Genomic DNA, 12041 nt, shown 5'->3' with positions numbered 1-12041 from the left:
GAGGCAACCCTGCCTCCTTACAGTCTTGTGATGCCTCACTCCTGGTCAGTCAGGTGGAGTTACTCGGGGATATGACTCAGGGTGGGATCCTGCCCTTGGCGCCCCCTTGGTGATGCAGTTGTCCCCTTGGAAGCAGGAAGTGACGAGTTAAAGTTTTGGTGACATTCTGTTGTGGTTTGCTTTTCCTCTCTCTAGGTAATTTTTTAGTCCTGATCCACGCCTCTTTCTAACATACAGAAAATAACTTAATTCTCTTTTTAGAGAATTATCTTTTGTCCAGCCCAGCTCAGTGGGTTTAGCTTGGTTGGTCAGCCTCCTATAGACAGGTAGTTGACAGAGACAGTGGTGTTTTGAGCATTTTAGCCGTGTGCAGTCTTCTTGTCCCAAAAATGGTATCCTTGAAAGTGAACATTTATAATACAGATTCTGATAGTGAATACCAGTAACATACTTGCTTGTTGCCGTTGGAGCACGTTAGCTGGAAGAGATCAATTTCCTCCTGTAAGTTCTACCTTTTTTTTTTTTTTTCCTGCATGACCTCTGGTGTTTTTTTTAATAACTTTATTGAATTATAATTCACATATCCTACCTTTCACTCATTTGAAGTACACAGTTCATTGGTTTTTAGTACATTCACAGAGTTGTACAGTCATCACCATTGTCTAATTCCAGAAATAAACCCCATACCCATTACCAGTCACATTCCTTCCCCCCTAATCCCTCTCCCCAGCCACAATGAATCTACTTTCTCTCCGTTGGGATTTGCCCGTTCTGGACGTTTCACATGACTGGAACCCGACAGTGTGTGATCTTCTGTGCCTGGCTTCTTTCACTTTGCATAGTGTGTTCATCCATGTTGTAGAATGTATCTGTTCTTCGTTCTTTTTTTATGGCTGAGTAATATTCCGTGGTATGGTTATGCCACGTTTGGGTTGTTTCTATTTTTTGGCTATCATGAATGGTGCTGCTATAAACATTTCTGTGTAAGCTTTTAGTGTGGACATGTTTTTCATTTTGTATATATTCCTGCGAGTGGTATTGTTGTATCAGGTGGTAACTCTGTGCTTAACTTTTAGAGGAACTGCCTAACTTTTCCAAAGTGGCCTCACCACCTTACATTCCCACCAGTAATGAATGAGAGTTACAATTTCTCCAAGTTCCCACCAACCCTTGTTATCTTCTTTATCATAGCCCTCTTCGTGGGTGTGAGGTGATCCTTCCCTGTTGTCGTGATCTGCAGTTCCCTGATGGCCAGTGATGTTAACCATCTTGTCATGTGCTTATTAACCACTCGTGTATATTTCTTTGGAGAAATGTCTTATTTACATCCTTTGCCCATTGTTTAATTGGGTTGTATGAGTCTTGGTAAGTTCCAAATAAAAGTCCCTTATCAGGAGATAATTTGCATATTCCCTTGCTTTCTGCTGGTTGTCTTTTCACTTTCTTGATGGTGTCTTTTGAAGCATAAAGGTTTTAAATTTTGTGTTTTGGTTTTTTTTTTAAGATTTTATTCATCCGTTTTGAGAGCGCGAGAGCACGTGCACGTGCGCACACTAGCAAGGAGGAGGGGCAGAGGCAGAGGGAGAAGCAGACTCCCTGCTGGGTTTGATCCCAGGACTGCAGGATCATGACCTAGCCAAAGGCAGATGTTTAACCAGCTGAGCTACCCAGGCGCCCCAAATTTTGTGGGTTTTTTTGTTTGTTTGTTTTTTTTACACCTATCTAAGAAATCATTGTCAAACCCAAGGTCACAAAGATTTACTCCTGTGTTTTCTTCTAAGAGTTTTACAGTTTTAGTTGTAAACCTAGCATTTAGGTGTATAATCCATTTCGAGTTAATTTTTATATACGGGGTGAGGTAGGGTCATTATCTCATTTTAATAACATCTTTTTTTTTCTGATTATGGAGGATTGCATGCATATTGTAGAAAACCTGGATAAAATAGAATAGTATAAGGAAGAAAAGATGTCTGTCATGATTCTACAACCCAGACATACGTTGTTAACATTTTTTTAAATCTGTCCTTCCTGGGTTTTTTTCCACTTGTATATACTCACAGGCTTATGTATGTATGCACATATCTAAGTATTATCATAATGCATACTTACAATAAATTGCTTAATTGAAGTGTGAATCTTTAGTGAGTTATCACATAGTAAACATGCTTGCATAAGTACCACTCCCCTTGAGAAACAGAACAGTGTCATCATTCCAGAAGTTCTTTTCCTTCCTCCCAGTCACTACCTCCTCCCTCGCTTCCCATGGACATAGTTTCTTATTCTGTTTTCTCTAAAGTTTATTACAGCACGAATATTCTCTGATGTCAGTAAAACTTTGAAACGTATCTATCTCGTAGCTGCATCCTACAACCATACTGTCACTGACTCAGCCACTCCCCTTGAGGGCATCCTCATCTTTAGCCTTTAGTTTTCCTAGAGTCCTGTGAAGCATAATTCCAGGGGAATTGGGGGCGTTGGCAGAGTGGCTCTTTGGCTCTGGGGTGACGCGCGAACCCGTGTGAATAAGGTGATCTGTCTGTGTCTAGCCCTGTGATTGCCGCACAGTTTTCAGACAATCTGATTCGGCCATTCCTCATCTACGTCATGTCTGTGCCTGCTCTTGTGACTCATCTCAGCACAGTGACCCCTGAGGTAAGTGACTCTGTGATGTCCCCCCAGGTCCGTTTTTGCCTTTCTTCGTAGAAACTAGAGAGTAAATGTTTTCTCTGTTAATTTCCACTTCTCCTCCTGAGATTTCTTCTAAGCCAGTAGCCACCATAGGCACACTCAGGTTAGCAGGCCCGAGAGCCAGTTCTCATCTTTGTGCATTTCCTTCCTGGCCCTCGAGAGCACATTGGGCGCCCAAGTGTTCATCTGCAGGCCGTCGAGTTTGCGCTCTGGTGGGCAGCTCCTCCTTCAGCTCCCGCTCTAACAGTCTGCACTTGTTTGCAGCGCCTCACTGTTTTAGAATCTCATGACATGCTTCGTAAATTCATCACATTTTTAAGAAACGAAGATCGATGCCGTGATGTATGTGAAAGCTTAGAAGGATGCCATACGCTCTGTCTAATGGGTGAGTATCTGTGGCTGGAGTTGGACTGTGTTCTGGGCGTCAGGAAAAGTCCAAGTGTTTTTGTTTTTTTTACTGTTCTGGAGATCACGAGTTGTTTTTAGTAACAGTTGGAAGTACTTAAAAGACGCGTAATCAAATAGAACAGACGAGTAAAATTGAAAATCAATGGAAAATATATCCACCTGGCAACCTAGTGGAGCGACTATAAATGAATGTTAAAGTTCGGCCCTCAGCTTTGTGGCAGCCAAGGGAAAAATGAAAATGCGGTGGATCACCTGGATAATTCTCATCTCAAGAGAGAAAGATGGGCACAGTTGGGTGGTGTTTAGTTCAGGGTAGGGCCTGCATCATCTGTTTTCCATTTTCCTTGTAAATGAAGACAGGACAGAAGCAAATGGATAGGAGCATTTGAAATCAGCAGTGGTACGTAATTCTCATTGCTTAGAAGTTTATTTTACATAGAGAAAGGTTCTTGGGGCAAAATTTTGAGAGAGTTTATGATGAGAGTCCTCACACAAGGCATATTAAATAACTTAGGTGGACATTGAACAACAGTGATTTCCCAGAACATTCGGAGGTCCTTCCAAAGGTCATTTCTTACATTGACTCTTGATTTTCAAATCTTCGTGTCCTATCAAAGTGTTACGCTAATGAAAGATCACACACCTCTCCGTGTCTGACGTTTTACGTTACTTCATGTAATCCTCACATCGACAGTGGGTGATCCTTATTCCAGTCTTATAATGAGGAAACAGATTGGAGAGGTGAGTTGAGGGGCACGCAGCTCTCTGTGGCAGGGCCAGGATTCAAAGCCAGGCGCCTTTCCACGTGGAGTTTATACCTGCACATGGACGTGGCTATGGGAGCCCTGGGCAGAGAGCAGGGCTGTGAAGGTGATGCAGCGGGTCACCTGGGCCCACTGCACTCCGCTTTCTCTCTTTGTAGGCAACCTCCTGCACTTGGGCTCCCTCAGCCCCAGGGTGTTAGAGGAGGAGACAGACGGGTTTGTGAGTTTGCTCACCCAGATGCTGTGCTACTGTCAGAAGTACGTGTCCCAGAAGAAATCCAACCTGACACACTGGCACCCCGTTCTCGGCTGGTTCTCGCAATCTGTGGACTATGGGTGAGTCCCGGAGGCAAACCGCCATCTTTCCTGTCCCCTGCCTGCCTCTCACCACCTCCCCCTTCTTCCTTCCAGCTTGTGTTGTGTTGTTTGTTACAAAAGTAATATGCATTCACTGGATAAAATCTGGATAAAACCAAAAGAGAATAAGTGCCATCCCGTTATGGCACTACCCTGAGACAACCTGCGTGAATATCCCTTCAGTTTCTTTTTTTTTTACTTGTAAATATCAGCAATTGCTTTGAGGTCATCTTATTTTGTATTTAATTCTTTAATAAACTGTGAACCTCATTTGTTAATACTGTTTTCTTTTTCAATATTGCTTTTCCTGACTCCCTAGACTGCCATATTTTGGAGGTACTAAAATAAGCCACATGATTGAAAGGGGATAGAAGTCACCTCATCCTTTTCAAGAGGTGGAATATCAATTTAAAAATTTTTTATTACAGAACTCAAAAACATTAAAAATGCTAGGCAAGAAGAGAATGATTTAGTTAAAGGGCCATGATGAGTTTGAAAATGAAACCTGTATACCCTTGAGTGAGATGAGGCAGGTCTCAGGAGCGAAGGTGTCTGTGGCTCCCAGCTGTTTTCCTGTTCAGATATCTGCCTAGGTCCCTGGCAGCTGCCCTTGAGGCAAAGAATGAGGGCCAGGGAAGGAAATCCCCAGATTGTCTCCCTTTTCCTTGTGTCTAAGAGCCGTCCATTTGAGAAGACAAATGCCCAGCTGATGGCAGGCCCCCGTGTGACTCCCCAGCCTAAAGAGGGTGGAGCATGTGTGATTGGGACTCGGTGAGGGGGTTGTTGTGGGAGGCAGGAGGGGCTGGGGAGCACGTAACTGTGCAGCCTGGTCTGCTCTGGGGGGCTTTGGGCAAGTCGCTTCATCCCATTCTCCAATCCTGAAACACGGGGACAGTTTTCTCAGTCCCTTGGATAATGTTGTTTCAGAGGATCGAATGAGATGAGGTATGTCAAGGGCCTGCCTCTAGGCCTGGCCCATGCTCGTGGGTGGTGGCTGTTTCTCCTATGATGCTGGAAGTCCGCGGGAGCCTTCATGGGATGTAGAGCCAGGAGGTGATGAAGAGATTTCAGGAGTGAGTCTGAGGCTGGGGGTGCCACATGGAGTGGGGGAGGAAACTCTTGAAGGCAAGGAGACTCCTAGGAGACTCCAGAGACTTGCGGGCTTGGGCCTACAGTCTAGGTGTGAAGAAGAAGACAGTACAGCAAGCATCATTTAGCTTTTGTCGACTGGGTGGTAAATGGTTGGGTGGGGACTGTCAGGATGAAGAACAGAGACAGGGTGTCTGGAAGGACTGTACTGTGGGGAGCCTGGGGCCCTGGGGTGAGCAGGAATGCTGTCGGCAGCACAGGAAGCCTGGGTATAAGGCAGCAGAGAAGACAGAAGAGGTCAGTACCTTATGCCTCTAGGCCCTTGGTGGCATTTGTGGATCCTACTTTCTCTTCTTTATCCTCTTACTTGCCATGTTGAGTGGCAGGTCGTAGGCAGCCCTCCTAGTGGAAGGACCAGTGGGGAGCTGAGTGGGCTGTCTGTGTCCATACGTCAGGTGGGACTGACATGCCTGGTCTCCTGCTCTCTCCTAGCCTTAACGAGTCCATGCCCTTGATCACCAAGCAGCTGCAGTTCCTGTGGGGAGTGCCTCTGATCCGGATCTTCTTCAGTGACATCCTGAGCAAGAAGCTGCTGGAGAACCAGGAGCCAGCCCACGTGCAGCCAGCATCCCCCCAGAACGTGCTTCCCGTGAAGAGTGAGTGGCTGGGGCGGGCTGAGCCTATGGCTCTGCTTGGCTCAAGTGCAGCTCCTGCTGTCCCTGCGTGCCTGCTCCCCTCCGCTTCTGTGACACTCGAACGTCTCCCACACAGGTCTTAACACTGCTTCAACCGAGTTCACATTGAGCAGAAGAGCAACAGAAAACCCTTAGGGATAGAAAACAAGGACCAGGGAAACATAAATAGGTGAACCAGACCAAGATCATGTGTAGAGATTATGGGTGTTCCCTGAGGGCTACGGTGGGGATCTCTGAACTTCCATTTGGCTCTGAATTTCTAGTAGCTAGAATGAAAGGGGGTTTGTGGATCTTTTCTTACTCATTAACACGAAGAAGGAAGGCCCATTTCTTAGGGGAAGTAGAGCCTTTTTGAGTCCCTAATCATAAAAATCTCCCACGTGGGGGTCTGTACGCAGAGGACGCTGGGTCACTGACCCGGCCACCCCCACATTGCCCCTTTAGCTTAGTCATAGGTTGCATGGAAAGGTTTCTTGTTGCCCTCTCTGAGAGAAGTTCAGGAAATGCCGCTAACACAGAATTCGGTGGAGTCACCTGCCTATGGCAGGTTTCCAGGTTCAGGGTGACTTTTCTTCTGCCATCCAGCGTGGCGCGGAGCCCCGTAGTGCAGCTGTCCGTGAGCAAGGTCTCAGTGTCATTTCAGCAGGATGGAAATGTGAACAGGAAGGTCTGAAACTAAAGTCGAACACAACCCAACCCAAACCGAGTATCACTACTTGAGGTTGATGCTGATTCCCTCTGAAAGCAGAGAACTGGGAATCCCCCCAGGCCCCCTGCGTTTGTCTGTCTTCCCCTAATGTAGTCCTCTGCATTTTTACCCTGTGAGTTCTAAAGTCCAGTGGCCCAGTAAAAGACTCCCCTGTAGGAGTCGAATAGGCCCGGCTTGGTCTGAGATATTTTCTGATGTTTGAAGAGGTCTCTGGGTCGCACTTAAAAGGCCTAGTGTTAATGCTTTTCTAATTCATCCCAAAGCGATGACTTGAGTCCCAGCAGCCGCCCCGCTGTCCAGCCCAGGCTGTAAATCAGGCACTTTATTGAAATGCTCTTCACAGAGTGAAACTGGGCAGATGGCAGAACGTCTGCTCACACATTCCTTCTCCTCTCCATGCCAGATCTCCTGAAGCGCGCGTTTCAGAGGTCTGCATCCGTCCGGAATATTCTCAGGCCTGTTGGGGGTAAGCGTGTGGACTCTGCGGAGGTCCAGAAGGTCTGCAACATCTGTGTCCTCTACCAGACCTCGCTGACGACGCTGACCCAGATCCGGCTGCAGATACTCACAGGTTTGCAGTCCTGAGGCATCTGCTTCCATCTCTGACATTTGGTGGATGATTTTTCTTAGAAAAAGTTGATTTTTCTTCCGGCTTTCTTGGCTCAGAAGATAGGTTTTGAGGGAGGGTATTTTGGAGCCGTTCTTAGAGGTTGATACACCTCAGTTAAATGGCTCATGCTGACCTCGGGCCCAGCGCTGCCAGTTCGTTCCTGTGACCTGGCTTTTATGTCCATTGTGGAGTGCAATTTGCTTTCAAAAGTCCTTATTTTTTCTGAATAGAAAACTAGAAAAGACAAGAAAAAAGAAAAGCTGGACCACATTTAATCCTATAGTCGAAGGAGAAACACCTGTGCCTGAGTGTACCACCTCTGTACACGTGTGTTTAGATTGAAATACGCAGCATTTTATCATTGTCAGCAAGTTTCCCAAATTTCATTTATGTTGACCGCGTTGTATCTCATCACACGGATGTGCCCAATGTTTTCCTTCTTTGCCGAGCAAGGAAGAAAGTCGTGTGTGTCGGGAGCACAGAGTTTGGGCATTTGGGGCTTTCCCCTGCCATGCAGGACTTGTTCATATGAATTGGTGTGATGAGGACAGAAAGTCTGTAGGCCATGAAACTGTTAACTACATAAAGGGTTAAGAACTCTTCTGTTTCGTTTTACTTTTTTTTAAATTATAAATTGCCACTGCTTCTCTCTTTCACCCATATTTATTCATCTTCAGACGTGAACAGAGCACCTGTATGTGCCAGGCCCTGAGGGTGAAGAGGTGACTAAGACAGCCAGGGTCCCTTTCCCAAGAGGATTCTAAGAGTGGGGAGGCGAGCTGCAGGCAAGGGAAAAGAATATTTTCTGTCATGATGGGCTCTGTGACCGCGGAAGTAAGGAGACGGGTGGGCTTGGACTGGAGCTGGCCTTCCCAGCCTCAGCACTGCTGACACCTTGGGCCCAGTAATTCTTCGTTGTGGAAGCTGTCTTGTCCGTTGTAGGATATTTAGCAGCCCCTGGCCCCTACCCATAAATGCCAGTAGCGCTTCCCCCTCCCCAGTTGTGCCAACCCTGCCAAACACTGCCAGATGCCGCCTGGGGGGCAGCACGGTCTCCAGCTGAACAGCACAGGACTGGTGTGGCAGCGGGGTTGGAAGCAGGGGCCTTTGTATATGTTTTAGAGGCCGTGTCTACAGCTCTTACAGGTACACTGGATTTGGAGGTGTGAAGGCTAAAGGCTTCAAAGATGAGGCCAGAGTGTTGGCCCAAGCAGCCTATGTGCATGGTGGTACCCATTTGCCGAGCTGGAGACAACCAGCTAGGGGTGGGCTTGTGGGGAATGAAGAGTTCTATTTGGCTGTGATGAGTGTGAGGTGCCAAGCAGGCATGTGAGTATCTGGGGGGGTACAAACAAAGGGGTGTCATGTGAAGCCTTGGGCCCAGGGCAGCCTCCATCAGGAGAATGCAGAAGGAGACGAAGAGGGTCCTGGACCAAGCCTGGCACCCCAGCACCCACTGTGAGGGTTTGAGAAGCATAGTGAGTGACGTGACTTTGAGGTTATGGCCTGTGCTCTGCTTCTTAAGGTGCCCACAAGTTGAGGCATCCCCTGGAGTCCTAGTGAGAGCACCCAGAAAGAAGTTTTCTTGGCTTACTTGAAAATCTGTTGTTTTAAGAAGGAGATAAACTAAAGTGTTTGTAGAATATTCGGTCTGTTTAGCTACTGCAGAGTGGATTGTGAGGACGGCACACCGCTTTGCTCATGCTGCTCCCATGCACTTGGTGGCCCAGAGCCACGTGCTGCCCCCACTGGCAGAGCTCTCCGGAGCCCTGCATCTTCGCTTCTGTTGGAGTTGCTCCAGATGCAGCCCTGGCTGAATCTGTGTCTGAAGCTGGAGATACGATGTGAGCGTAGTTGCTCTTCCTGATTGTCCTGTGGGAGTACCTTTGTGGTCTCCACAGTTTAATTAGTCATTGTTTTTCTCTTGATCTATTTTTAAGTTATGAGGTCTCTGCATTCTTCTTTCTTTTTTGATTTCTGCATTCTATAACTACATTCTGCCACCTTGAAAATGTGAGCTCAAACCTTGAGGATTAATAACTAAGTGGGCGCTCCGTTTGTTTGCCTCCTGTACGGTTCCTTCACCTGCCACCCTGGTCTAAGCATTTATAGCGCCATTGAGTCTGTCATCCTGCCCCTGCTCTGGGCAAATATATCTTCCCCAAACAGTTCTTTGTTCAAAATTAAGTAATTCAGAGTGCTCTATAAAAGAGGTATTATAAGGACTCAAATATAAAGTGAAATATGAGGAATAATTTGAGGCATACACCTTACTGTGTATTCAGAGACACATGGAACTTTAGAGCTAGGCTCTTTGAGTCCATAGCTATATTAATAGACTTAAAATGTAGCAGTGATGTAGCCTGTGTGTCTGAGGCCTTGAAGCCATCAGGAGGCAGATCTAAAATGTCTTGTGCTTCGCCCAGTGTTAAATGTTTGTGGGACACTTCACAGGATCTCCACTGTAGTCATTCATTGCTTTCCCATTTTTAGCAGAGGTAGAATAACAGAAGTAGAGGAGGGGAAAGCTTTGCTAAATATAGGTGAACTTGAAAGATGGTTTAAAGCAGGGTCTGCAAACGACAGCCTGTGGGCCAAATGCGGCCCACCACTTGTTTCGTAAATAAAGTTTTATTGGAATACAGTCCCATCCAATCATTTACATATTATCTGTGGCTGCTTTTGTGCTACGCTGGTAGCTTTCAGTAGTGTGACAGGGTGCTAGGCCAGGCCCACACAGCCCAAAAAATACTTAGTCTCCAGCCTTTTCCAGGAAAAATTTGCTGATCCCTGATTTAAAATATAAATACTGAGTCAAACAGATGTGGGTTCTCTTCTTAGCTCTGATACTTATTGGCCGGGTGGTTTGGGGCTAATTACTAAACCTCTCTCTGCTTCGGCTTTTTTCTCTTATAAAACGGAGGTAACATTGGGTTTCACAAGATAGGAAATAATGCATGCAGAGTACTTAGGTCGGCATATGAAACATAGAAAGCACCCATGAAATGTTAGCTGTTACCGTGATCATTACTCTTGTGGTGATAATGATTTTCTCCGTGATGGCACCTTCTTTTGCACACGTTAAATGTCCACAAAGAAGTGTAAGCGTTTTATTCCCCCAATGGGTAGGAGAAACCGTGGACAGCTGGAGCCCCCACCTGAAGCTTGGGTTTCTCTATCCTTTTCCAGGTCTCACTTACCTTGATGACCTGCTCCCCAAACTGTGGGCGTTTATCTGTGAGCTGGGGCCCCACGGAGGGTTAAAGCTCTTCTTGGAATGCCTCAACAATGACACGGAAGAGTCTAAGCAGCTCTTGGCCATGCTGATGCTGTTCTGTGACTGCTCCCGGCACCTCATCACGTAGGTTGACTGCTGTGGGGCTCAGTTCCTTTCCTAGAGTGTGGAGAAGCCAAATCACAGCATCAGTAAAGAAGCCCTTGCTGATGTGATTACCACCATCGTTCGGACCTGTGGGGCAGGATCATTAAGAAAATTAGACTAGAAAACATTTACAATACAAGGTGGGCAACATGTAGTCGGGGTTCAGCAATTCTTAATTCCCATCCTTCCAGGGGAGCTGGGTCAGTACTCCTAAGTGCAGGCTTTGGGGTCTCCCAGAGCTGGGTTCAAGTCACACCTCCACCATTTACTCACTGGGTTAGGTAGTTACCTGGAAGTGTCCGGAGCCAGGGAACCTGGAGGCAAATCCAGGATTGGCCACTTCCCAAGACACCTTGGGCAAGAGGGCCTCGCCTCTCTGAGCCTCCGTTTTCTCCTCTGTAAATGGAAATAACAGTAGCACATGCCCTGGCCATGTGGTAAGGATTAAAAGAGGTAATGCACACAGAGTGCTTGGCACAGTCCGTGGCACACAGGAAGGGCTGTGATGTTTATTATCAAGCTGACCCTAGGCAATTTGCGTAACCTCTCTGAGCTTCAGTTTCCGTAGTCATAGAATGGGAATAATATTAGCAATCTGATAGGGAGTAAATGAGAAAAGGAGCATCAAGTTCTCAGTACAATGCCTGGCACGGAGCGGGGAATTAGCAAATGTGAGTCCCATTCAGTTCCTTTGTCTTTTAAGCTTAGGTGTCTACTTGTGTGTTTGGTATTTTTTTTAATTCCCTGTTTTCCCAAGGTTGGTAAAGAATCATAAGAGAGAAGGGACCCCGGACAGTTATGTTCAGGGTAGGAGAGGATCTGGGACATGTAGGTGGCAGATTCTGGATAAGAACATGGAGAGAGGGGCTCAGTGAACAGTTGGAGGTGAGCACAGAGCCCTGTGCTGCTGCTGAAGGCACCCGCAATGGCTGGGTCCAGGGTGATCTGAGAGCAAGTCGTGCTCCAAAGCGAATGAAGCAGTCTTGGGAAATTTTCACATGGAGCTGTATCTTAAATGATTCATTTACTCACACGTTCTTTCAGGCATTTATTTATTCCCTCATAAATACTTCTCAGGTACCTACTAAGTGCCACTAGTGGCTGTTGTCGATGCAGAGGAAGATTCCACGGCTCTCCTTGGTGGACACGGACTCTCAGCCAAGATTCCTTGATAGGCATGAGTTCAGGCAGGAATTAAGAGATTAAGAAGAGTGTCACAGTCGGATCCTTATGAATAAGAAAAATATAAAGGGGAGCTTCTCTCCATTGTAGTCTTGAAATTTTTACTACGGACAGTTGCAAATAAATAGAAAGTGGAGAGAATAGTAGAAGGAACCCC

General features: G+C 46.5%; 1 protein-coding gene across 4 annotated transcripts in view; it reads left to right on the top strand.

Moving 5' to 3' along the window:
- UBE3B (ubiquitin protein ligase E3B) overlaps nt 1-12041 on the top strand; it is a 53183-nt gene that overhangs the window by 15671 nt on the left and 25471 nt on the right. For all 4 annotated transcript variants that reach the window (XM_087857263.1, XM_087857261.1, XM_045791480.2 and 1 more), the window contains 6 exons: nt 2547-2652; nt 2953-3073; nt 4019-4196; nt 5799-5962; nt 7114-7281; nt 10510-10681. In XM_087857263.1, the coding sequence (XP_087713389.1) occupies nt 2547-2652; nt 2953-3073; nt 4019-4196; nt 5799-5962; nt 7114-7281; nt 10510-10681 (909 nt within the window). The remainder of the gene's footprint in view (nt 1-2546; nt 2653-2952; nt 3074-4018; nt 4197-5798; nt 5963-7113; nt 7282-10509; nt 10682-12041) is intronic.

Source organism: Ursus americanus, chromosome 30, assembly GCF_024610735.1.
Source record: "Ursus americanus isolate L20-20 chromosome 30, mUrsAme1.1.p, whole genome shotgun sequence".
Classification (NCBI taxonomy): domain Eukaryota; kingdom Metazoa; phylum Chordata; class Mammalia; order Carnivora; family Ursidae; genus Ursus; species Ursus americanus.
The sequence above is the reverse complement of the archived record's forward strand: the minus strand, read 5'-3'. Positions and strand labels throughout refer to the sequence as shown.